Source organism: Saccoglossus kowalevskii, chromosome 5 (assembly GCF_978046115.1).
Source record: "Saccoglossus kowalevskii chromosome 5, keSacKowa6.1, whole genome shotgun sequence".
NCBI classification, from domain to species: domain Eukaryota; kingdom Metazoa; phylum Hemichordata; class Enteropneusta; family Harrimaniidae; genus Saccoglossus; species Saccoglossus kowalevskii.
Window position 1 is genome coordinate 23872051 of NC_140645.1, and position 27441 is coordinate 23899491.

At 36.9% G+C, this 27441-nt stretch overlaps 4 protein-coding genes across 4 annotated transcripts in view; 2 read left to right on the top strand and 2 right to left on the bottom strand.

Annotated features, from left to right (window-relative positions):
• The window catches only part of LOC100366335 (beta-1,3-galactosyltransferase 1-like), a 414782-nt gene that overhangs the window by 178728 nt on the left and 208613 nt on the right, over positions 1 to 27441 (bottom strand). The window lies entirely within an intron of this gene.
• On the top strand, positions 1936 to 7119 carry LOC144362323 (beta-1,3-galactosyltransferase 1-like). Its single transcript, XM_085499648.1, has 2 exons — positions 1936 to 2148; positions 5701 to 7119. Exon 2 carries the CDS (start codon positions 5740 to 5742, stop codon positions 6904 to 6906), a length of 1167 nt encoding a protein of 388 aa, XP_085355774.1. The 5' UTR covers positions 1936 to 2148; positions 5701 to 5739; the 3' UTR covers positions 6907 to 7119.
• On the bottom strand, positions 14703 to 21673 carry LOC102801539 (uncharacterized). The gene is made up of 2 exons (XM_006823120.3): positions 21533 to 21673; positions 14703 to 17758 (listed from the first exon to the last, which is right to left on the bottom strand). Exons 1-2 carry the CDS (start codon positions 21632 to 21634, stop codon positions 17150 to 17152), a joined length of 711 nt encoding a protein of 236 aa, XP_006823183.1. The 5' UTR covers positions 21635 to 21673; the 3' UTR covers positions 14703 to 17149.
• Positions 22699 to 27441, top strand: part of LOC146745916 (peroxidasin homolog) — a 48176-nt gene continuing 43433 nt past the window's right edge. Inside the window, exon 1 of the mRNA XM_085498809.1 lies at positions 22699 to 22860. The gene's annotated coding sequence lies outside the window, so the exon portion shown is untranslated. The remainder of the gene's footprint in view (positions 22861 to 27441) is intronic.

The following is a 27441-nucleotide window of genomic DNA, read 5'->3' on the forward strand; positions in this document are numbered from 1 at the left end:
GCAACACGTGTGCGGTCTATGGGTCACTGAAACATGTCAGATATAGGAAGTGAAAACAATAAAAGGAAGATTTGCCAGTGATATCTTGATGATACATTATAATTATTCGACTTTGTGTTTATAGCAGCAGATCTAGAAATGGGGGTAGTGTCCACGTTTTGCATGGCTTATTTAGATGTCGCCAGGGTTATATATACACTTTACAGTTGATTGAACATATATATGATTATATATTGATTGTCATAGATTACGATTTCATTATATTCAATGTCATTCCATGTCGCTGCGACGCCAGTATTTATCCTGCTTAGTCAAAGTCAATGTCATTGTGGCAACGATGCATTAACAAGCTGTCATATGAACATATATTATAAAATAGCCTATGTTTGTATTGGAATTTTGAACAAAAGATAAATACTTTAATTATAAATAAATCAATGTTTTTTTAAAGTTATATACATTTCACCTACACAATATGGTTATTGGGAAATAATGGGAATGCGCATAAGCAAATATTCTCAAGTCGATTGGGTGTTTTCATTAGATATGAACAATAGAGGTTTTTGCTGGGTATTGTATTACAATGTACTTGTATATACATAAAGAATGTCGGAATTAGTTTGGTAAATTGGTTTGGGTTGTATCGATTTACGTATTTTTGGCGAATTTCTTTGTGGTGATGTATAGTGGTATGTAGTTTAAAATCGGATCACGTCATGGAGTTTGTTGTCATTATTTGGTTCAGAAATGTTGAAAATATATGGAAAAATTCATTTTTTAAAAAACTTTTTTGTGTGAAGAGCTACCAGTTTTAATGCTTTGGTCCTTGATATGTTCTTTCCTTGGATGGATCACTGTAAGAATTGTTCATTTCATGAAGATTTCATTAATTATCTATTTTCGTTTTTTTCTTAAAATCTATCTGCCCAAATGGTTTGGTACTTGATATGTAGGTAGAATTACTGTTGGATTTTCCTGACAATATCATTAATTTACAAGTTTCTTCCATTTTGATTGTTTTAATATGTGTATGTTTTGATCTTTCGATCATTGGGTCACTTGTCTATATAGGTTTGTATGTATTTGGAGTGTCATTGGTTATGCATGTTTATTTCCCGCCAGTTTTGTATTCTATACATAGAGAATTCAGTTCTGACATTGAAATACACGCATCATTCATAAATTCCCATATCTTCTTAAATAATGGTCCTATATTATTTTTTGAGAGACTAAGTCTCCCTGAGTTAGGGAAAAAATGTTTTCGACCATATCTGGTATATACATGTTTGGGGACATTCTCTTTTGCATGACATCATACACTAGCAACCATGGCGACACACTCATGCTTAAAACTTTCAGGCTAGCTGCTTTGAAGTTCGCATTTGGGAATTATGGCCAGTAACACCATGGCTTCTCTCTCTCTCTCTCATAATGCTAAAAATAGCACAGAATAATATATCATATTTGAGTCAGTGTTCTATTCTCTTGAACAAAAGTTAGGAATGATATGGTCACGTGACCTCATTATGCATACAATTATTACGGGCAAATCCATTTTAGATAGAGGTTTGCTACCAGAGGGGTAAAGTCAATAGTCATCAGAGCGATAAGACAGGCGAACCCGCAGCAACCCAGCCAGTGTCCAAGGCATCCAACACGTTTTTGACACTTAACAACCTATAGCAACCAGTTCAAAAGTTCCTACCCAATGTTTTCGAATATACGTTCGTTTTCGTAAAGGTTTGTTAAAGGTGGGTATGTTTCTAGCAACCACTAACCTATTCACAGCAACGTGGGTTCAACAACCTATTTGCCCAGGTCGAGTATTGCTGCTTGCAGCTGTGTTTTCAATTGTGACAGGCGGCGATGGTAGTGCGAGCTGGATTGGCCGACCGATTATAGTAGCTAATGCGTCTATTATTCATAATGAAATTTGCTCACGCTTCTTAGGCATATGCTGCTGTCTCCTTTTAGCCCTACCGTGTGCACTGCTGTCTGATCTGTTTATCGTGATATTTGGAACCACGCGCCAGCTAGGTCAGACTGGTTTTAAAAAGTGGTTGCGCTCAGCCATGACCTCATTGGTGTGCGTTTGCTCGGTGTTCGAATATATACGGGTACTGGAACTCTACAGAAATGTGTGACAGGGTAAGTGCTACAAGTCAAATTCAATATATTTTCATAAAAAATATATACAAAGCATTATAACTATTTATCCATTGTTTTATATAGTGAATCGCCAAGTGTTCTGTCAACAGACTATAGTGTGTTGTTTTGTCATGATAACTGTCAACTTTGTTTTTAAATGGGCAGGGTATTGCTAGGGAGGTTCCGATAGCCGACTTTGAGACACGGGAAATCGTTCACGCATTATGTAAATTAGTTTCGATTGTATCTATCAAAGCACCAATGAAAAATGATATACACTTATACACGCGTGCTGTGATTATTAATTTACGTACTACCAACACAAACATATATGTGTTTTAATAAGCAGTTAATACTTATTGACCTAGGCTACGCCGCTTCGGATCATTAAACCGAATATTGAGCGATGCTACAGTAACTATGTGTGTAATTATAGTAACAAAATGAACATAACATAAAACGAACACAAGGATCTGTTGCAGACGCCATTTTCGTAAAAGTAATTGCGCATGCGACAAAATGAACTCAAAGTCTCTCGATTTTCATTATTAATCTGTTTTGTTGACCATTACGTGGTCTTGTTCTGTAAAGTCAATGTGAAGATCTTCCATATGAGGTATAATAACACAATTGTTTTCATTTTCGACGAAAAATTATCATCACTTACAGTTAAACTCATATAACGCGTCCATGTACGCAGCAGCTGTGTGTGGGACAAGCAGCTTAGTTGGTATATTTCAGTCTAATTAATACACTGCCGATTGAACCTGTTACCACCTCATTGCTCACCTGTTAAGGTACCCGGCGCTCTTGTATTTTTTGTTTGCTTTTGTTTTTAGGTTTGTGATCTTTTTATAGCTAGTATAATAATAACACTGATTTGTGCTCAAACTTTGACATTTTTTCAATCTTTTTGATTTTATTCACATTGATGTTTTATATTAATGTTTCATAGAATAGATATGAAAGTTGGTGGTTATTTATTGACTTGTGTTTGAAGTTTCATTTCCATCTGACATTCCCTTTTTCAATGATGCTTTCTAAAAGTCTGCGATGTGTTCTGACACTGTTAGTTCATGGGCCATGGAAATATCGGCACCAACAAGTCAATGCTGATCATGTAAGATATCTTTGGAAAGCTTTTAGTGTGTACTCTATGTGTCAAATGTGTAGCTTTTCTAATATTATGAGAGGGCAAAGTTCAATATAAATTACATTTTTATTGGTTAAAGCCTGGTATATATTTCAGTTTATGGGCATCATTATTCTACAAGGAATCATTTTATAATAAAATATATAATTAGTATCAAAACAAGTACGTTGCCACGTATACTTTGTCCAGATATGAACATATATGCAAACTCAGTTGCCTTTCGTCTTTCCTTTAAAACAAATTCCTGATCAAAATCTTAAATAACCTGCAATTATGATTTGTACACGGGGATGACCATTCATGAATCAAAGTGTGAATATATATATTGTTGCAGGTAAATGACAAGCCGCAAACAGAACCAAATTTGGCAAAACATGGCTCATTAGGACAACTAATTTCTCATTTTCCTACATTTTGGATATATTCTCAGTTCGATAGTATAATAAGTGACATTGTAAATACCTTTATATATAGATAAAATGACATATGCAGTGTGAGTTTGTCGTGATTATTTGTTTACCACGTCACCAAAAAGTAATTTTACAAGGACATAACCGTCTAAAAATATAAAATAACTGAACTGTAAATAATTGTTCGAAGCGCTACTAATGAAATAAAAAGTGTTTTGTTTATCGTTAGCTTTTAAATTTACAATTGGGCTCATAAGTACGGCGTGTTCGTCATATTCATAAGAGTGATATTTTGATGAATTGTCTAAAGTATGAACACCTAAAGTCGTGTTGAAAATGTTATATTACTTCTTGGTTGCATGGGGAATGTTTGAAATTACTTTCTATGATATTAAATGGCACCTGGTCGCACACAAGAGACACTACTTAGAAAAATAAGTGATCACACTATATACTATTAGTTTATTGACAAAGTTGGCCATTTTCTGGTTTAGCATATATTTACAAACTGTCGCATAAATTACTATCAACGTGGTCAAATCTCAATTTTTTACCATTTTGTATATACGTTGGTTAAATTGTTGTTAAATTATTATGGAAATTAAACATGTAGATGTTGTATTTTTGACTTTGCTAAATATTTCATGTACTTTAATTCATAGAGTTAGGGCTACACAATCACGTGTCATGACCATGACCTTATTAGCTGATCACATTACGCCATGTATGTCATTATGAGCTGATCACGTGCTTCGCAGTATAAAGTGACACTTCAAGATAAGTCAAAATAAAGGTGATCTGTACGCTAAAAGTATACGTCAATTGTCTCGCAGTTTATTCTAAAATGTTTATTGACTCCGTAATTATCCACAAATATATATATGCAGATAACAAGTCATGACATAATACCACAGTTTTGTCAATTTTCACTGTAAGTAGACGGGAATATGTATATATGTACCATAATAACAAGCCATGTCAGGCATCTATGGAAAGCATTCGTTAAAACAAAATGGCCACCAGTCGGCCATATTATATTCGTTCTAAACAAATTATAATGCTGCAGCATCAAAGTACAATTATTTTCAAAGTGTGTAGTAAGTTTGAAATGAACATATAATACCTACAAGCGCTACTTCACGCGTGACTGTGGCTCCTTAAAAGTCTTTCGATATGTTGTAATCGTCGCAGGTATTACCAAGTTCAACCACCGGTATAATCTCTTTTCGTACGCGTTGATCTATGCAACAATCAAAAACAATATCTTTCAGTTGTTAATGTGGGACCCATATTTCGTGTATGCGTGACACGACGGCCAAACCATTTAAAGCACCACAGTCACCGAGAAGGAGCGTTCAAATTATGTTTAAACAAAGACACTGGAGAATATATTCCCATAGTCTTTGGTTTATCTTGGGAGTCGTCACCTGCGCATGCGGCAGACGGCCATAGCGTGTCTTCGTCTGGGCCATTAAGTGGATAGAGGTGTGCAGCCCACCTCTCGTAAACCATACTCAATTTTAAACCATTTTTTTATGTATATACCCACTTCTAAACAAAAGTGTTTTCAGCGATCTACTTGGCTTACCTCGTTACCACATACACTATGTAAGCTGGGGGTCACTGACATGAAAAACTACAAATGAATGGTGGTAAGTATCTGTATTGTTCAAATGACAGTTGATTTAAGTTTCAAGTTACACGCGCATGCTTTACCATGTTGCTGTCATTAAGAATCAGCAATTTATTCAGCCTTTTCGGTATCTGGCTTTGAATATAAGGACGTGTGAAAAGTAAATAAATGCTACACACCTCTAAACCAAAACATTGATAATGACGACCCACATATAAAAAAAACGTGAGGTGACGACCCGTACGTCGCGTGGAGCCCTGGTCGAACACGACGCTGATAGGCGACGAAGGTGATATAATCTCTACAACTTAGAACATACAACTAACAACGTGTCATTGTTTGTGTTTTTTTATTAGAAAATATGGAATCTGGCACAAATGTAATGTTATCAGTAGATGAAAATGGCAAAGAAATACAGGAACACAGGAAGAAAAAGAAACGTTTTGTTACTGTTTCTTCTAGTTTCATGCAATGTGTTTATTTTGATGGCTACGCTGTATCAGTTACTTGAATCAAAGCAGCTATTGGAAGAATCCGTGACGGCGTCGACAGAGCTGACCAATGACGTTAGCTCTTACTTTGCTGGTTCGGGCGATGATGAGTTTTCGGATCCAACTCAGTGGTCAATAACCAAGACACAGGAACAGTTTTCTGCGATATTAAGCAATTATACATTAACAGGAAGTAACGTCAATAACTTTGACTTTCCGTATCTATTTAACCCCAGTGGCATTTGCAATGTTCCCCGAAGCATAAACAATGTTTTTGTTTTAATGATGACCCCGATTTCCCCACTGAAAGCTGACAAAAGAGCCGTCATCAGAAATGTCCGTGGACGATTAAAAGAAGTCGATGGTTACCAAATAAGGCATGTGTTTGTCATGGGCAGGCCAACTGTAAATGTCTCAAGTATTTTGAACACCTTAAAACTGGAGAGTGATACGTTTATGGATTTAGTAGTTTTGGATTTTGATGACTCGTACTATAATCTCACCCTGAAAACGATGATGCTGCTGCGCTGGGCGGTCACGTACTGCCCAAATGCGAAGTACGTCATGAAAGTTGACGATGACGTATTTGTCAACTTGGATAACCTCATACCGCTTCTGAGCGAGGCACCGCGAGAAGGATACGCCGTCGGCTACGTGTACGTACAATCGAAACCGATACGCAAGACATGGAATAAATGGTACGTAAGCGAGGAAGAGTGGTCGTACGAGTTTTATCCGCCATACCCAACGGGTCCAGCGTACGTTCTGTCAATGGACGTGGCGAGGGGCGTGTTAAAATCGGCACGGCGTATTAGAATGTTTCGCATGGAGGATGTCTACATCGGAATGAATCTGTTAAAATTGTCGATAAAGCCCGTCCACCACAATGGGTTTGACCGTTACGGTATATGCCAGTCACTACCATGCTGCGTGCGTAACGTCATCGCGACGCACTACATAACCAGCGTGAGAATGGCGACTTTGCCGCGTAGAATGGAGCAACTGAATTACACGAAATCGTGCCACGCTACAAAAGTTATCAAAAAAATACATCGATTAGAACTGTCGTAGTTTTTACTTAACAAGACGCATTCTTCGGGGATAAAAGTCAAAGGTCACTTTTTATATCACGCAGATGTGCTCGATCCGTTGTTTCCATGGTAAATGAGGGGGTATTATAATAAGTTGGCGACAGATTTTCTTTTAGGATTACGTGGATTATATTATTTCGATACAACTGTGTTACTATAAATCTCGACTAACACGATGGTAGCTCCAGCCATACTGACGTTGTCTTTAGTGTCTCAATCACTTCACTGTCACTTCGCTTCACTTCTTTATGCATATGCTCATACCGATCATACCTATCTGAGGAGTGAGACAGTGTTGTAAGATATCGCATTTGACTGAACGTGATATATATTACTTAAAGGACGGTGGTCGTCGAGCCACGTCTGGTTCGATATGGGACTCATAGCGACATATACAACACATGTAAAATACATTGGTTGTTTACTTGAAATTCGAACACGCGCTGCGCGACGACCGCCGCGCTTTAAGCGCATTAGCATCGGCGTAGGGGCGCTATTTAGTCCTAGTGTTGCCCCCTCCCCCTCGGAAGTTACACGATGAACTTCAAATGAGCCAGCAGTCCTGCATGATCGTCACTGACGTAATCTAACAAAATATCACCCGCCGTTGAAACCCACAAATCGTATATTAGCTAATTAATACGCGTTAATTGTAGTGAATAAGTGAACAATTATTAATTGCAATTAAGGAGTACATTCCGTAACTAGAAGTACACTTGTTGGCTACTGTGATAGCAATTGTGGTTCGACAGTTGGTTGGTTTCTGTAATTCCCGCACTAAGACGTCGATATCTTAGTACATGTGGTTGCTATCGTCTCCTGACGTAATCTAGTTGAACTTGGAGAGATCCACATTATTAACTCAAACTTTAATTAACAGTTAACCGAACTTTGAGATACTGGCAACATAAATTTGTTGTCTTGTTTAACGTTTTATGTTTTCCGCAACTCGAAGTTCGGTTAACAGTTAATCAAAATTCGAGTTATTAAATTAAACGTTAAACCAAAACAACAAATCTATGATGCCCGTAACTTGATGTTCGGTTAACTGTTTATTAAAAGCTCGAGTTACTAAATGTGGCCGTTCACCAAAACAAAAATGTATGAAGTTTTGTTAAATGTTACTTGAACATCGAGTTACGTTTGGGCGTGGTTTCTGGAATATGGGCGTGGTCATTGGGGTTTGGTTGAGTGTTGGGGTGTGATTTGCATAAACGAAAGGATATATTGTCTTTTATTCCATTTCACGAGGCTCTCTTCAAACCAGCTTAGCGTACTTTATCACATACCTCGTATTACCGGCCTCGTAACGCTATGGGAAGTGCGCCCTCACATCGGGGCAATAATTTGCCGGATCACGCCCGGCCAAGCGCATGTTTTTCATCAATCAAAACAAAACGCGCCATTTTACGCCGTCTGTTTGAGGTTACGTCGTAATAAAATTGTAATTACACCATAAGGTATATGATAAAACTTGTATGAACTGGATACCTCGGTCGTACGGCTTACGCACCCTCGCATGACCTCGGGCCGTAAAAGCCGTATCCAATCCATAAAGAATAATGTGTTATGTGTTGTATATCAGCATAGTCAATATCAAACATGTGTTGCTGAATAAAAGTGGATAAAGTTAAAGTGGAGGAGTCGTCACCTGCGCGTGCGTCAGATGGCCATATCGTGTCACTCTTCACAAACAAGTGTCTACCCATGAGCCTTTGCGTTTTAGCGTGTGTTGTTATCGTTGCTTGGGACTCAATTATGCGCATGCGCAGGTGATGACTCCCCCTTCCCCACTTTAAAAATAATTATCTGGTATTTAAAATAGTTACTGAAAAAGCGCTACAGTCACAGCCACGCAGTAAGGTGCAAATAAACAACTATTCTACACGAGTACGAGCGTACGCTTTAATATATGCATTACGTACAATTATTTGAATGGACGATTTGTTTACACTGATGAACTACAGTGAAAGGCAGATTGCTGTACCATAATTTATAAACAATTTTATAACAATTTGAAAAATGAGTGGTGCCAGAGCTCTATATTATCATGGCATGACAACTGTGACCGCCCACTTATTCATAATGAAGGGCTTGCTGATTGGACGGTGTTGTACTGATTCATTAATATTAATTGATGATTTTATCATTTTGTTTCCGGGTTAGTCAGTTTGAATTCAACTATCGTAATCATTTTGATTTCAATGAGATTTGACTCATCACAGCACAGAAAACTTTAAACGGTTTCTGGTACAACAATCACTATAAAAAATATATTTATAAAACGTTTATGACATCCCCAGCCTTATGCTTTTCACTGCTACAGCATTATACACTTTTATGATAATGAGTCAACGATCATTATAAATCAGATTAAATCAACAAATTTGAATCTTATTATATTGCATCTACTTCCTGGTATGGGATCTTGATAAGTTCTAGATATCAATTGAACATACGACGTTAATTATGCATATTAAAAAAATAAAAAAATAATGGTTTTTAGTCAAATGCGTTGTTTTTGTCTCAGTCTCTGAAACTACTTTGAGTACACTCAAGAATGGCCTGGCGAATCGCAATGCAACTACGTAGGGAGCACGTAATTCTTTTCTGTCACTGATTGGCTGTCTCCCAGAATTCAGTGCATTGCCACGAGAACTCGCATGCGCAGACTGACCCGCACGTAAGGCCCGCCCACAACACAGACCGATTCACTTGTCTACAAAATTTACTACCATCGGCAGCCTTTAGTCACGTCCCATTACGACTAGAGTAGTTTGTTGAGCAAGTATGTTTACATCGAGTTCGTGAAAACTAAGCGATTCAAATGACACAACGCATATAAATTGTTTTATTATACTGTAAAATGACTAATTTTCACTGGGTTTAAATTTCACTGTTTTAACATTTCAGACATATTCGGTGAGTTTTAAATTCACAGTTTTATCATTTAGATAATGTGTTCTATGCTCAATTTTACATATTCACTGGGTTTTAATTTAGCGCATTTTCCAGTCAGCGAAATAAGCAAAATTAAAACCCAGTGAATAATTAACCCTTTTACAGTAGTATCCTATAAATACAATTTCCAATGTAAGCATTACGATACACGGTCTCAGAAAAAAAGTCATTTTGGTTATACAGTTTTTATAAATTGGCAAATTACTCAATTAGGAACACATATTTGTATGCTGAGGATGGTTGCCATGATGCATTGTGTTCCATGTGTGATCATGTATACGGGTACATGGATCAGGTTACTGGCTGGAATGTCATGGGGCAATGGTTACTGGCTGGAATGTCATGGGGCAATGGTTACTGGCTGGAATGTCATGGGGCAATGGTTACTGGCTGGAATGTCATGGGGCAATGGTTACTGGCTGGAATGTCATGGGGCAATGATTACTGGCTGTAATGTCATGGGGCAATGGTTACTGGCTGGAATGTCATAGGGCAATGGTTACTGGCTGGAATGTCACAGGGCAATGGTTACTGGCTGGAATGTCATGAGGCAATGGTTACTGGCTGTAATGTCATAGGGCAATGGTTACTAGCTGTAATGTCATGAGGCAATGGTTACTGGCTGGAATGTCATGGGGCAATGGTTACTGGCTGTAATGTCATGGGGCAATGGTTACTGGCTGGAATGTCATGGGGCAATGATTACTGGCTGAAATGTCATAGGGCAATGGTTACTGGCTGGAATGTCATAGGGCAATGGTTACTGGCTAGAATGTCATGGGGCAATGGTTACTGGCTGGAATGTCATAGGGCAATGGTTACTGGCTGGAATGTCATAGGGCAATTGTTACTGGCTGGAATTTCATGGGGCAATGGTTACTGGCTGGAATGTCATGGGGCAATGGTTACTGGCTGGAGTGTCATGAGGTAATGGTTACTGGCTGGAATGTCATAGGGCAATGGTTACTGGCTGGAATTTCATGGGGCAATGGTTACTGGCTGGAATGTCATGGGGCAATGGTTACTGGCTGGAATGTCATGGGGCAATGGTTACTGGCTGGAATGTCATAGGGCAATGGTTACTGGCTGGAATGTCATGGGGCAATGATTACTGGCTGGAATGTCATAGGGCAATGGTTACTGGCTGGAATGTCATGGGGCAATGGTTACTGGCTGGAATGTCATGGGGCAATGGTTACTGGCTGGAATGTCATGGGGCAATGATTACTGGCTGGAATGTCATAGGGCAATGGTTACTGGCTGGAATGTCATGGGGCAATGGTTAGTGGCTGTAATGTCATAGGGCAATGGTTACTGGCTGGAATGTCATAGGGCAAAGGTTACTGGTTGGGATGTCATAGGGCAATGGTTACTGGCTGGAATGTCATGGGGCGATGGTTACTGGCTGGAATGTCATGGGCAATGGTTACTGGCTGTAATGTCATGGGGCAATGGTTACTGGCTGTAATGTCATGGGGCAATGGTTACTGGCTGGAATGTCATGGGGCAATGGTTACTGGCTGGAATGTCATGGGGCAATGGTTACTGGCTGGAATGTCATGGGGCAATGGTTACTGGCTGGAATGTCATGGGGCAATGGTTACTGGCTGGAATGTCATGGGGCAATGGTTACTGGCTGGAATGTCATGGGGCAATGGTTACTGGCTGGAATGTCATAGGGCAATGGTTACTGGCTGGAATGTCATAGGGCAATGGTTACTGGCTGGAATGTCATAGGGCAATGGTTACTGGCTGGAATGTCATAGGGCAATGGTTACTGGCTGGAATGTCATTGGGCAATGGTTACTGGCTGGAATGTCACGGGGCAATGGTTACTGGCTGGAATGTCATAGGGCAATGGTTACTGGCTGGAATGTCATAGGGCAATGGTTACTGGCTGGAATGTCATAGGGCAATGGTTACTGGCTGGAATGTCATAGGGCAATGGTTACTGGCTGGAATGTCATGGGGCAAAGGTTACTGGCTGGAATGTCATAGGGCAATGGTTACTGGCTGGAATGTCATGGGGCAATGGTTACTGGCTGGAAATTTTTATGTCATGGGGCAATGGTTGCTGGCTGGAATGTCATGGGGCGATGGTTAGTGGCTGTAATGTCATAGGGCAATGGTTACTGGCTGGAATGTCATAGGGCAAAGGTTACTGGCTGGGATGTCATAGGGCAATGGTTACTGGCTGGAATGTCATGGGGCGATGGTTACTGGCTGGAATGTCATGGGGCAATGGTTACTGGCTGGAATGTCATGGGGCAATGGTTACTGGCTGTAATGTCATGGGGCAATGGTTACTGGCTGTAATGTCATGGAGCAATGGTTACTGGCTGTAATGTCATGGGGCAATGGTTACTGGCTGGAATGTCATGGGGCAATGGTTACTGGCTGGAATGTCATGGGGCAATGGTTACTGGCTGGAATGTCATGGGGCAATGGTTACTGGCTGGAATGTCATGGGGCAATGGTTACTGGCTGGAATGTCATGGGGCAATGGTTACTGGCTGGAATGTCATAGGGCAATGGTTACTGGCTGGAATGTCATAGGGCAATGGTTACTGGCTGGAATGTCATAGGGCAATGGTTACTGGCTGGAATGTCATAGGGCAATGGTTACTGGCTGGAATGTCATTGGGCAATGGTTACTGGCTGGAATGTCACGGGGCAATGGTTACTGGCTGGAATGTCATAGGGCAATGGTTACTGGCTGGAATGTCATAGGGCAATGGTTACTGGCTGGAATGTCATAGGGCAATGGTTACTGGCTGGAATGTCATGGGGCAAAGGTTACTGGCTGGAATGTCATGGGGCAATGGTTACTGGCTGGAATGTCATGGGGCAATGGTTACTGGCTGGAAATTGTTATGTCATGGGGCAATGGTTGCTGGCTGGAATGTCATGGGGCGATGGTTACTGGCTGGAATGTCATGGGGCAATGGTTACTGGCTGTAATGTCATGGGGCAATGGTTACTGGCTGGAATGTCATGGGGCAATGGTTACTGGCTGGAATGTCATGGGGCAATGGTTACTGGCTGGAATGTCATGGGGCAATGGTTACTGGCTGGAATGTCATGGGGCAATGGTTACTGGCTGGAATGTCATGGGGCAATGGTTACTGGCTGGAATGTCATGGGGCAATGGTTACTGGCTGGAATGTCATGGGGCAATGGTTACTACTGGCTGGAATGTCATGGGGCAATGGTTACTGGCTGGAATGTCATGGGGCAATGGTTACTGGCTGGAATGTCATGGGGCAATGGTTACTGGCTGGAATGTCATGGGGCAATGGTTACTGGCTGGAATGTCATGGGGCAATGGTTACTGGCTGGAATGTCATGGGGCAATGGTTACTGGCTGGAATGTCATGGGGCAATGGTTACTGGCAGGAATGTCAATGGGGCAATGGTCACTGAGTGGAATGTCAATAAGGCAATGGTTACTGGCTGGGATGTCGAAGGGCAATGGTTACTGGCTGGAATGTCAATGGGGCAATGGTCACTGAGTGGAATGTCAATGGGGCAATGGTCACTGAGTGGAATGTCAGAGGCTGGGGGTCACCAGCTGTGCTGTCACAGGATAGAGGATTTATGGGGTTGGGGGTTCATTGGCCAAAATGCGATAGGGTGTGGGGGAGAGATTCTGAAGAATAACTACCATTAACTCTCTATTAGAAGCTGCATCCTTAAAAGAAGTCGCACCCATTCTTTTTGAACAATTGAGAAACCAATATTCACCAGTTTTTATATGTGTAGATGCTATAATAGAAGCCATAAACTGCTGCATTATACCATTTTAATAGAAGCCACGGCTTCTAATACAGATTTTAGTTCCCAAGCTGTACACATTTTTTTTGTATTGCACATTTTTAAAGGGCAACATTTTAAAAAGATATCTTAAGTGTAGTAAAGAAAATCCATGCCAAGGTCAGTTGATTAACATCCAGCAATAACGATGTGAATTTCATACATGATGATTCTGATCATTTCTGATCCACTGTTTCGATAAATTGTCACTGCAAATCCTTGGATAAAAATAAAGAACATTCAACATGTTCGCATTATACATTTTTTGCAAATTTTACCAAAATAAAAAGTACCTTTTACTTCAACCAATTTCTTCACACATGCTGTAAAAACTGCTGTATGAATTGTAACGTCACAAAGCTAATGATCATAATTAATTAATTAATCAGTCATTATTTTTGCAAATGAATACAAAATAAAACATTTCCCACTTCGTTGTATTCTTTATTAAAAAGTCAAAAAAGTTGTAGGATGTTTAAAAACTTACAAATTTAAAAGTAAACATTCCTACATGCATGCAGATAACATCAATGGGTATGTACCCAAAATGCATTTGGGCATCTATGTGGGTTTCTCACCAGGCTCCAATAACAGTATCAAAACAGATATAAGAGTTTTTTTGAAAATCATGAACATCAAAAGTTACTTTTAAGAGATTTTGACAAAATGTAGCCAATACAGTATTTGTCCAATCAGTACAAAATTCCCCTATTTACTAAAACCTGGAATTACCAAAACATTTTGTAACCTCACTCTAAATATAATGTTTAGGTTTATAATTCTGATAAATTACGTTGACAATCAGTGTTCTCCCCATTACATTTTATCAAATTTGCAAGTGTCAATTTATTCTTTTGTGACCAGCTTTGAATGAAAAGATCTGGGGATTAATGGTGGGCTGAAGTATTTTTATAATTTTCATAGTCACAAACGTCTTGTATCGGTATCTTGTATTTTTGAGAATATTTAATAATTCTGTCTTTGCTCTAATAGAAGCATACATGAAACTAAAATACTTTGTTTATTTTGACTATACACAAACACTCAAGTCAATTACATAAGTTCTAAGTACTGTTGAATTATAGACCTTATGGAAGAATTGTATCTTTCATCTCTACTGGGTCTGTGGTGAAATACGAAATTTTGACTTGCAAATGATTTTAATCATTGTCCCTTTTTAATTGCAAGTGATTTTTAGCATTTTCTCCAAATAATTTGAAACAGAAAATACTTCTTTATACGAGATTCATAAAAAACAATGAAAATATAACAGCCCAAATAGTACTTTACAGAAACTATGTATAACTATAAGCACATTATTGAACACCAGACAAAGTGTAAGCAATGTAAACAATGATGTGATCTCAGGATCTTTTAAAAAATGACATATCAAAATGTGATAGATAAGTATCAATCACAGTTTACTCATTCCAAATGACCGCCTATACAAAATATACATAGAAATTTCATACAAAAAACTCGATAAGAGGCCATGTTACTAAAACCATGTGTTGTAATAATATGTAGCAACTCGGGATTTGTCAACCAATCAGAGGCTCTGTTACAAAAAAACACAATGAATTTGGCTCAATCCATGGACTACATAAATATGTAGCAGAGCTTCCAATTGTGAGAATCAGATCCAACCTAAACTTTACTGTGGTCTCAAATTTTACTGTAGTCTTGCAACTATTTTATAGAGAATTTAGGAAAATGAAATCTGTATCCAAATACTGTTGTGTGCATTTATTTGCAACAGAAGAATTCCAAGAATTCACATATGTCAGAAAAAATACTTAAAAGCATCACAGTAATAACAAACAAACAAATAATTGGAAGAAAAAGCAATGACCAAAATAAGGAAACACTAAAAAACCATTGATAAGTCAATATTTGGTACACATTTCCTACAAATTTAGACCTTCAAATATTTCCTGTAATATCCTTATAGGTAGACTCAAATAAAGCATTATGAATGATCTCATCATCACACTTTAATCACAGACATTGACCTTTTCACCACCAGTTTTCTCTATTCATCACACATTCACAAAATATTCCCGTTTATAGTCTGCATTTTCTTCAGAAAATTTGGAAAAAAATAAAAACTGAATATTGACTCAAATTGTGTCTGTTGACTCCAAAATTAGGGTTCATCTCCAGAAATATTGAAAAATATAAAAAAAAAAAGTGCAGAAAAATTTGGGCAAGAAAATTTGGTGGTGAAAAGACTAAAAAGAGAATCTATGTTTTGATGTAGCTAGAGCAGCAACAAACTCATTGTAACTGATTTTTCTGTTGAACTAACTACAGAGGATACATCTTGAAATGAGAAAATACAGGGTATGGGTAGCTTAATAGGTAAAATTAAAAGCAAACAATGTACTGTAAAATACTTTATTTTCGCTTGGAATTAATTTTCGCTATTTTCGCTGAAGGAATGATTCAGTAAAAATAAATTCCATACAAAACGCCCAAAAAGTCTTTTCAGCGAAAATTAATTCCAGCTAAAATAAAGTATTTTACAGTATTTGTATGCATTGGACCTGCATTAAAAGATGACTTTGAGATCTATGACTTTGAGATCTCTGTTTCTTGAAGTTACAATCCCCCTGACTACTGTGATCCCATAAAAATGAGAAAATGTGTTGGCATGACAACAAATCCTGAAATATTGATGCACTGAAGCTAGCCTGTACTGAAAGTCACAGTCTAACCACCAAATGAAACATAATTGTTATTGTTGTAATCACTCAAGGCACTTTATGTGTCTTATCAGGTCAGGTTTTTTTCTGGAATAATTATATAAAACTGCAAGAAAGAGCACTGCAATTTAGCGGCGCCACCAAGTGGCGGAGATAGTTTTCCCTACCAGGGTGTGGAGTTTTTGATAATTCTAAATTAAAATGGAGCATTCTATGGCTTCCTTGGGGCCAAAATTACTATCAGACAGGTCACAGTTGAAGACTGGTCCCCAGGGTAAGGGGGCGCATGGCCATGGCATGAGGGCGCTGTGCCAGTTTCCTTATTTAAACAGATCTCTGCCGGTATATGAACTTTTTCTAAATCTGATTTCAGAAATTGTTTTGAAAAAGATTTCTCATGAACTGTACAAAATCCAAAACCTTTTTGATGCTTGCCCATCACACAAAATTGGAATCCAACTCAAAATGCAGATATAATATGTCTTACATTGTACTCGATTGAAAAAACAATTATTTTTTTTTTTAATTCTGCTATGACAAACAGATGACAAAGGAAGACCCTTTTTTGTTCATGTTTACATTTATGGTGGACACAGAGATAACACCAAGACGTGTTGAAATCAAGCATAAACTATGAAGCCATACCTGCAAGGCAGTGTTGATCAAAACTGTTAAATCAATTATTTAACGTAAAAAGAAAATTAAACAAGAATTTAATGAATATGTGACAGAAAATTATATCATTTATCGATAACCATAATGTCCTCGTTGACTGGATGGTTGCCATGGTTGCTGGGGTATATTTGGTGGTCGGTATTGTTGTTGATTCATAGCGATAACCTGTGATGGAGTCATAGGTCTTCTTTGTTGTGACTGATAACCCATATCTGTTGCGGAGCCTTGAAACTGTTGTCGGAAATGTTGGCGCTGATCTGACCTGTACTGTTGTCGATGTTGATAGTGACTTGGCTGCTGCATCGATCTCTGACTAGCAAACGTTGAAAGATTCGCCGGCATAGAATGTGATCGGTGAAACGAAGAATGTTCTGGTGGCATTTGCATTTGCATATGCGGTGATGGTAGAATTCCTGCATTGCCGCTAGTATTCGGTGTTTGCTGCCGACTTCCATACCCGTCCTGTTGTTGAGGACTGTTTCGTCCCATGTTCTGTGCGAAATCGTGCTTACTATTCGGCCGACATTGTATTTTCAGTGGTCGATCGTACACCCGAATCCCGTTCATCAGCTGTATTGTATATGGTATCGAGACGTCGTGTTTGAATTCAACGAATGCATAATTACGACGATTACCTTCTTTATCTTTCGCTATTTTCACATCAATTAGCGGACCAGCCTTGAAAAGAAAGTTTCAATATTATTAGCATATAATTCGCAGGGAACCAGGGATGGAAACCTTATGGTTGTCATCAAAATGAGTGTTCTCTCCAGACTCTTTCAAGTACCACAAATGTGACGCTAGGTTTGTTGGAAGAAAAAATAATACATTGACACATATTTCATATGCAAGCGAGTCATGATGCTTGAACATGTTGCTGGGAAGAACACCTCTCCCTGCGTAACATCAACATTTTCTTTTATTTTTGTTCTGGGTTTTTCACAAAACTGTCTCACAAAAAACATATTGAAATTAAATCATTATAATTCTATGCAAAAATTAAGACAACAATAGTCACAAATTTAATTAATGTAAGGTAAACATTCAATGAAACAAACTATTTTTCAAAACAAACATTGTAGCTTTACAATAGACAATACATTTATTTATTTTTATTTATTTATCTATTGACACAACACTGACTTTGGAAAGTACAGCAGTTAGGTCACTATAAACTACAGGATATAATTATGCATGATAAATTACAATATTCACTGACATTTAAAGCGAACCTAAATGCGGCCTTAATTTATAGTTGTGTATGTTCTAAACTGTATTCGAAATAATATTGCAGTGGTTTAAGTTTGTTTTAATTATAACTGTAGCTTGGATAGGCATTTGAAATGCTTGCAATTAAACACCATGGAGGCCATTCATGGAGGGGAATAAATAACGAACGAACATATTTTCAAAGCTATGACGTTTTAGTATCTGATCGTATTCGTATACGCCATTGTACATAGCCGTTCATGCTGCCAAGCATTGTGTACTACTAGTATAAACTCAACTTTTATATGCACAATGTGCTTTTTAAAACTTGGGTTAGAGCCTTATGCATTTGAACCACAGTATTCTGAGAGTGAAAGCCCAATTGCGTTAAAGTACCGTACTTCCCCCGATCGTAAGTCCCTCTCGAGTATGAAGCCCATTCCTATATTTTTACTTGGTATTTATCGAGTTGAGAGCATTCACGATTATAATATGCGTGTAAAAGGTGGGTTTCATTTCATAATAATCGTGATTGGCATGGTAGTTTGGTTCATGCTTTTAGTTTTATGAGAAAACTCGCATTAATTTCAGAGTGCATGGCGAATGTACACAACGTGGTTCGCATGCTTTCTATTCTGTCATTTACTCAGGATGAACCCCGATGTTGCAATTCTGGAGTACCGGTAATCCCTATTTCTTTGAGTAGTAGCTTTCGAAAAGCCAAAAATGTGATCGTTAAGTCGTGTACCTGGTTATTGGGCATGGTTTACTTTGAGACTATCATGAAAGGCCTAGGGTTTGAACGATGTGACATGTTGGCGACCAAGAAAGGTGTTTAAATTCTTCCTCCACACTCAGTTTACCCACGGTTACTGTTAACCGTCATTTATATTTCGGAAATTGCGAATCGCCAGTTTTTAGGGAAAAAAAATCATTGTTTTTTCGTTGCAATCAGTGCTACAGATCGCATTTTAACATTGTGGTAATTCACTTCCGCATTGCGTTAAAAAATCATCGGAAAATTTCATCATTACGACACATCATTTTGATTGGTTAATGAAAGACATGACCTGTTATGTCAAAGGAAGTTGTTCCAGGTCAAATCGTGCTGAAAAACCTGATGGTGGAAAATTGCTTTGCGTCGAGAGTTTGCGTACGATCGAAAACATACCAAAACGAAGATAATGATAAATGCCTTCGTCCACTGTTTCCTCACAGACCCTACCCATTATTTCACCGTAAATTCAGATGGTATGTAAATCGTATTGTAATAAAATGTGTGTGTTTTTATGAACATGTTTGTTTCTTCATTGTAAGTGTCGTTCAAATCAATGACGCATTTTAAAAAAAAAATAAGTATTATTTTCCCGAGCCCGGCGTGGTGAACGAATGACTTTTTTGGATAATTTTCCCTTGCGTGTTCATGCCTCCGGGCTTATGATCATGGAAGTACGGTATACTGTGAAGATTCAGATCAGTCCAGTGTGAGTGATGAGAGTATATCGTCGACGATGCCCCTTGTTCGGATGATAGTTTTATTCCAAATTACACGAACAATTTGCTTGGTGTTCCTGTGACACTTGTCCCATGATTTGCCAGTGTAGCCCCGTGAATACATGGACGAAAATGTTTCCACCACCATCCTACGAACTCATGATTGCATACTCCTGCATCCATACTTTGAATAATTTGCACGCCGCACAGTGCAGTACTGGAAACAGCATTTATTAGACAGTTAGACAAAAAACAAAACAAAATGCCTGGCTCGATCAATCGCACATCCATAATGTTTGTATGTTGATACGCTTGTAAATAACATTAACGTAAAAGTCGAAACAACCTCGACTAGAAGTCAATTCACCAGTCCAGCCAACTATGACTCCCTAAGTTGCTTATATTTAATCAGATACTATTTCGTCATCATGCTTTGTTACCTTACCTGTTTATACCTGATGAGGGCGTTTTTTTATGGCAAGATGGCGCAAACGGAAGTCCTTCGCAGGTTTATGGTTTCTCATATTTAAATCATCATAACTCTGAAGATAATCATTTTTTTTAATTTTTTTTTTCAAATTTATAATCAATATACATAACTTGATAAATACAAACACCAAAATAGGCTCTATTTAGTTCCCCTTTAAACATATGGGAATACATTACAATATATCTACAATTATATCTACATACTCCTACTATGAGATGGTGTTGTCTTATTTTATACATGTAGCTATGTTTAATAAATTGTGCTGTATTGATCTGCGTACTACGAAGACTCATTATAGAAATAAATATCTATGAACTGAAAGGTTTTATGTTTTTTTCGGATTAACACCTGTTTTCTCCTACACTAACCAACTCTCCCCCCTCACACTAACGAAAAAATCTTTTGACTTTTAGTGACTTCCTGTTCCAGTTCATCTTTTAGCCTACTTTGTAAACATATGAAACCCTGCATATTTATCTCCTGTACACTGCATCAATACAAAGACTATAGGTACTTCTCACATGATTGTGACTTTACTAATTTCAAAAACACCTTTTATTGACATCCTTTGTACTTATTGTCACTTAGTGCACACTGCAGCCGAACTTTTTACGTTCTTTATATTAGTGTGTGGGAAAACCAACAATAACTGAGCTAGGATGTTGGTGATCATAGATGGTGTGTCAGTCTACATTGTAAAAACTACAAACACAGCCATGGTATACACGGTCCCTTGGTATGTTTACTCATATGTTCTTAGCTACAATCAATGATCTTGTTCTGTGACCCACTAGCCCTAAACACCTATTATTTTTTAAATGTACATTTGCGAAAGACTTTCCTTTGTACTCCTCACCCTAAATCACCCTTTCCAATTGTATATACACCTCTAGAGTACTAAAGGTATCATCTAGGGCATATACAATTAATTTTGGAGAGATGGAGGGTATGGTACAGGTAGGGTTAGGTTCATATGTGTGTGCCCCCGTTGAGGGACCACGGTTTTAGTAACTGGTTGGACCAAACAATTTCGTCGATACTGAGTCGATGACAATGGCTTGGGATTTCTACATTGCCTATTCAAAGACCCTTTGGCTTATAGAATGTATTGAGATAGTTGATGCTTGCTATAAAACTGTATAATTAAAGAAATGCCATGCGAGCTTTTAGTCGAAATTCAAACAATATATTTTAGCAGCACAAACGATCTTTGCACATTTCGTAATTTTGTTATAATATTACTTGGAACGCTACCATACCTGAACAAACAGCTCATACAATACGTCTTCGGTGACTTTAGTATCTAAATTTCCAACCCATAACGTCCTATCGTCCTTGTTTTCACCAGAACCGGGACCCATTTTGAGGCGAGGATTGCAGGTTTTGTGTACCGGAAGTAGGAAGTGGTGTTTATGTCACTGACCGTTGATGGCGACAGACTGACGAATTGAGCGCTGTGCTACTAGTATTGACCACAGTGGGCAGCAGGCATTATATAACATCTCTGTACATGCATTGGTTTATTTGCTTTGTCAATGTTTATTTATCTTATGAACAAATCTGGTTATCAGATTGGGATAAACAGCATGTGCTTGATTATGCAAATTAAAAAACAACAGCTTAAATTAAAAAAATTTCTGTCCCCTAAAATCAAGCTGAAACATTTGTGTCTTCTAAATTTGCCTCTCAAAATGCAGGAAATAGCGTAGGGTCTAAATTGTTAAGAGGAAGCACGCCCCGGACCCCCTATGAACGTCGCGCCTTAAGGGCGAGGGATGGTGAGCAGGTCACACCCCCCCCCCCCTACAAAATTTCGTGCCACCGCCTCTGGTTTTCTTTGTAAACGTGTGAGGCCAGAGCGAGAGTGTCAAAAACCGTGACATGTTGGTAGTAAAATTGCTATAAATTATGCCCCATCTTAGGCAAAATTTTGAAAAAACATTTTTTTTATACCGCTCGATTTAAAAGTTATGCCGTTAAAATGTAAGATCCCGTCACGCATTTTTCGAAGCGGACTTTTAGAAACTATGGGTCAGGCGATGAATTTGCCGGTACTTTTTTTTATTGTTATTTTCACTGTGTGTTATATTTTTCCCTTTTATGCTACTGATCTTTAGGATTTTTTCAAAATTCTGCAATCTATCCCTCTTAGCAACAACAAAAACAGACCACGTTGAGCGGCACATTGAAATATTTAATTTCCCTAAGATGATTGTATTCTAAAAAAATACTAAACACTTGGAATTCGTCGTGCATAATTCGAGCTGCATACACTCGCTATCCCCACACGATGGTGTACGGTACACGAACTCCCTCGTTGTCCAATCAACGTTGATAGTACATCTAGATCTCTGGATCGCAGTCATCCGTCTGATTCTCCGCATCACTGAACCAACGTCGGATGCATGATGGGAGAACTCACAATTTCCTGTTAATGGCGGGCGTATTGTTTTGGTTCACTTTCGCTCAGCTGCGTTAAATGGAGTGTTTATGTATTCAGTGTCGCATTGTACCATTCAAGTAGTCAACATAAATTCAGAAAGATAAATACGAAGTCTTTACGCCATTGGAACTGCTGGTTTAACAGGTAAGTTGTTAAGAGGCAAGGAGATGGGGAATCTACCCCGTTTCCGACGCCGCCGACCGTATACCGACTCGTCACCGTGGCAGGGTAATTTACACCCGGTGGCTCGTATGGTTGATGGGTCACACCTGCATCCGAATATTATTTTGATATATATGCCTATGTTAACACAGATATAACACAGTTATACCTCACTTGAATTAACATAAAACATGTTGCTTATGAAAATAATTTACTCACGGTGTTTATGGGTGCCCAGTTTAAAAAAAATAGGGTTGAGAATGGAGGGTTTTAAGGGGGGGATGTGAATACAGGTATTGTGGCATACATGATATATGTGAATACGCAAATTGATCCACCCCCATCATTTTCAAATGGTAATCCCTTACTTGCACAAGGAAATACTGTGGAATACGTTATTTTCGCTGGAATTAATTTTCGCTGAAAAGGCTTTTTGGGCGTTTTGTGAAATGTGAAATGTGAAATGTGAAATATAGGAAAAAAAGTATATTCACTAGATTTTATTTTCACGGAATCATCCCTTCAGCGAAAATAGCGAAAATAAATTCCAAGCGAAAATAAAGTATTCTACAGTAATAAAACTCAGTAATAAAGCATTCTATGAAATGTGCAAACCTTTTAAGGAAACTACTTCCAACCACTTTGTGAGAGAATTGGACAAAATAATTCACACATATAACAGTGCAATTTTTGTGGTGCTATGATAAGAGCATTCATTAAAATTCATACAGGGGTACCTTACAAAATGTAAGCGTGAGTAACGATAAATGCAATGACCAATGTTTCTGATGAAATTCAATTCATTTAAATTATACAAAACATGCAAAATATCACGTTTTCCAGTCTGTATGGTTCTGTATGTAATCAAATACGCTTGTAATGGACCAAATACAAATGTAAGCAAATACACTTGTAAGAGACCAAATACAAATGTAAACAAATGCACTTATAATAGACCAAATACAAAAGTAAACAAATACGTTTGTAATAGACGAAATACTAATGTAAGCAAATACACTTGTAATAGACCAAATACAAATGTAAACAAATGCACTTATAATAGACCAAATACAAAAGTAAACAAATACGCTTGTAATAGACGAAATACAAATGTAAGCAAATACACTTGTAATAGACCAAATACAGATGTAGGCAAATGCACTTGTAATGGACCAAATACTAATGTAAGCAAATACACTTGTAATAAACCAAATACAGATGTAAACAAATACACTTGTAATAGACCAAATACAGATGTAAACAAATACACTTGTAATAGACCAAATACAGATGTAAACAAATACACTTGTAATAGACCAAATACAGATGTAAACAAATACACTTGTAATAGACCAAATACAGATGTAAACAAATACACTTGTAATAGACCAAATACTAATGTAAGCAAATACACTTGTAATATACCAATACAAATGTAAACAAATACACTTGCAATAGACCAAATACAGATGTAAACAAATACACTTGTAATAGACCAAATACAGATGTAAACAAATACACTTGTAATAGACCAAATACAGATGTAAACAAATACACTTGTAATAGACCAAATACAGATGTAAGCAAATACACTTGTAATAGACCAAATACAAATGTAAGCAAATGCACTTGTAATAGACCAAATACAAATGTAAACAAATACACTTGTAGTAGACCAAATACAGATGTAAACAAATACACTTGTAATATACCAAATACAAATGTAGGCAAATACACTTGTAATAGACCAAATACTAATGTAAACAAATACACTTGTAGTAGACCAAATACACTTGTAGTAGACCAAATACTAATGTAAGCAAATACACTTGTAATATACCAAATACAAATGTAGGCAAATACACTTGTAATAGACCAAATACTAATGTAAGCAAATACACTTGTAATATACCAAATACAAATGTAGGCAAATACACTTGTAATAGACCAAATACTAATGTAAGCAAATACACTTGTAATAGACCAAATACAGATGTAAACAAATACACTTGTAATAGACCAAATACAGATGTAAACAAATACACTTGTAATAGACCAAATACAGATGTAAACAAATACACTTGTAATAGACCAAATACAAATGTAAGCAAATGCACTTGTAATAGACCAAATACAGATGTAAACAAATACACTTGTAATAAACCAAATACAGATGTAAGCAAATACACTTGTAATAGACCAAATACAGATGTAAACAAATACACTTGTAATAGACCAAATACAGATGTAAACAAATACACTTGTAATAGACCAAATTCAGATGTAAACAAATACACTTGTAATAGACCAAATACAGATGTAAACAAATACACTTGTAATAGACCAAATACAGATGTAAACAAATACACTTGTAATAGACCAAATACAGATGTAAACAAATACACTTGTAATAGACCAAATACAGATGTAAACAAATACACTTGTAATAGACCAAATACAGATATAAGCAAATACACTTGTAATAGACCAAATACTAATGTAAGCAAATACACTTGTAATAGACCAAATATAGATGTAAACAAATACACTTGTAATAGACCAAATACAGATGTAAACAAATACACTTGTAATAGACCAAATACAGATGTAAACAAATACACTTGTAATAGACCAAATACAGATGTAAACAAATACACTTGTAATAGACCAAATACAGATATAAGCAAATACACTTGTAATAGACCAAATATGATGTAAACAAATACACTTGTAATAGACCAAATACAGATGTAAACAAATACACTTGTAATAGACCAAATATAGATGTAAACAAATACACTTGTAATAGACCAAATACAAATGTAAGCAAATACACTTGTAATAGACCAAATACAGATGTAAACAAATACACTTGTAATAGACCAAATACAAATGTAAGCATATACACTTGTAATAGACCAAATACTAATGTAAGCAAATACACTTGTAATAGACCAAATATAGATGTAAACAAATACACTTGTAATAGACCAAATACAAATGTAAGCATATACACTTGTAATAGACCAAATACTAATGTAAGCAAATACACTTGTAATAGACCAAATATAGATGTAAACAAATACACTTGTAATAGACCAAATATAGATGTAGACCAAATACTAATGTAAGCAAATACACTTGTAATAGACCAAATATAGATGTAAACAAATACACTTGTAATAGACCAAATACAAATGTAAGCATATACACTTGTAATAGACCAAATACAGATGTAAGCAAATACACTTGTAATAGACCAAATACAGATGTAAACAAATACACTTGTAATAGACCAAATACAAATGTAAGCATATACACTTGTAATAGACCAAATACAGATGTAAACAAATACACTTGTAATAGACCAAATACAGATGTAAAAAAATACACTTGTAATAGACCAAATACAGATGTAAACAAATACACTTGTAATAGACCAAATACTAATGTAAGCAAATACACTTGTAATAGACCAAATATAGATGTAAACAAATACACTTGTAATAGACCAAATACAAATGTAAGCAAATACACTTGTAATAGACCAAATATAGATGTAAATAAATACACTTGTAATAGACCAAATATAGATGTAGACCAAATACTAATGTAAGCAAATACACTTGTAATAGACCAAATATAGATGTAAACAAATACACTTGTAATAGACCAAATACAAATGTAAGCATATACACTTGTAATAGACCAAATACAGATGTAAGCAAATACACTTGTAATAGACCAAATACAGATGTAAACAAATACACTTGTAATAGACCAAATACAAATGTAAGCATATACACTTGTAATAGACCAAATACTAATGTAAGCAAATACACTTTTAATAGACCAAATATAGATGTAAACAAATACACTTGTAATAGACCAAATACAAATGTAAGCATATACACTTGTAATAGACCAAATATAGATGTAAACAAATACACTTGTAATAGACCAAATACAGATGTAAAAAAATACACTTGTAATAGACCAAATACAGATGTAAACAAATACACTTGTAATAGACCAAATACTAATGTAAGCAAATACACTTGTAATAGACCAAATACAAATGTAGGCAAATACACTTGTAATAGACCAAATACAGATGTAAACAAATACACTTGTAATAGACCAAATACAGATATAAGCAAATACACTTGTAATAGACCAAATACGATGTAAACAAATACACTTGTAATAGACCAAATACAGATGTAAACAAATACACTTGTAATAGACCAAATACAGATGTAAGCAAATACACTTGTAATAGACCAAATACAGATGTAAACAAATACACTTGTAATAGACCAAATACAAATGTAAGCATATACACTTGTAATAGACCAAATACTAATGTAAGCAAATACACTTGTAATATACCAAATACTAATGTAAACGAATACACTTGTAATAGTCCAAATACTAATGTAAGCATATACACTTGTAATAGACCAAATACAGATGTAAACAAATACACTTGTAATAGACCAAATACAAATGTAAGCAAATGCACTTGTAATAGACCAAATACAAATGTAAACAAATACACTT

Bases quoted from the DNA above. Each gene is read 5' to 3' on its own strand.
- LOC144362323 (XM_085499648.1), top strand. From the start codon at position 5,740: ATGAAAATGGCAAAGAAATACAGGAACACAGGAAGAAAAAGAAACGTT.
- LOC102801539 (XM_006823120.3), bottom strand. From the start codon at position 21,634: ATGGGTCCCGGTTCTGGTGAAAACAAGGACGATAGGACGTTATGGGTT. The intron at 17,759-21,532 runs GTATGGTAGCGT...TTTCTTTTCAAG, and splicing joins TGTATGAGCTGTTTGTTCAG to GCTGGTCCGCTAATTGATGT.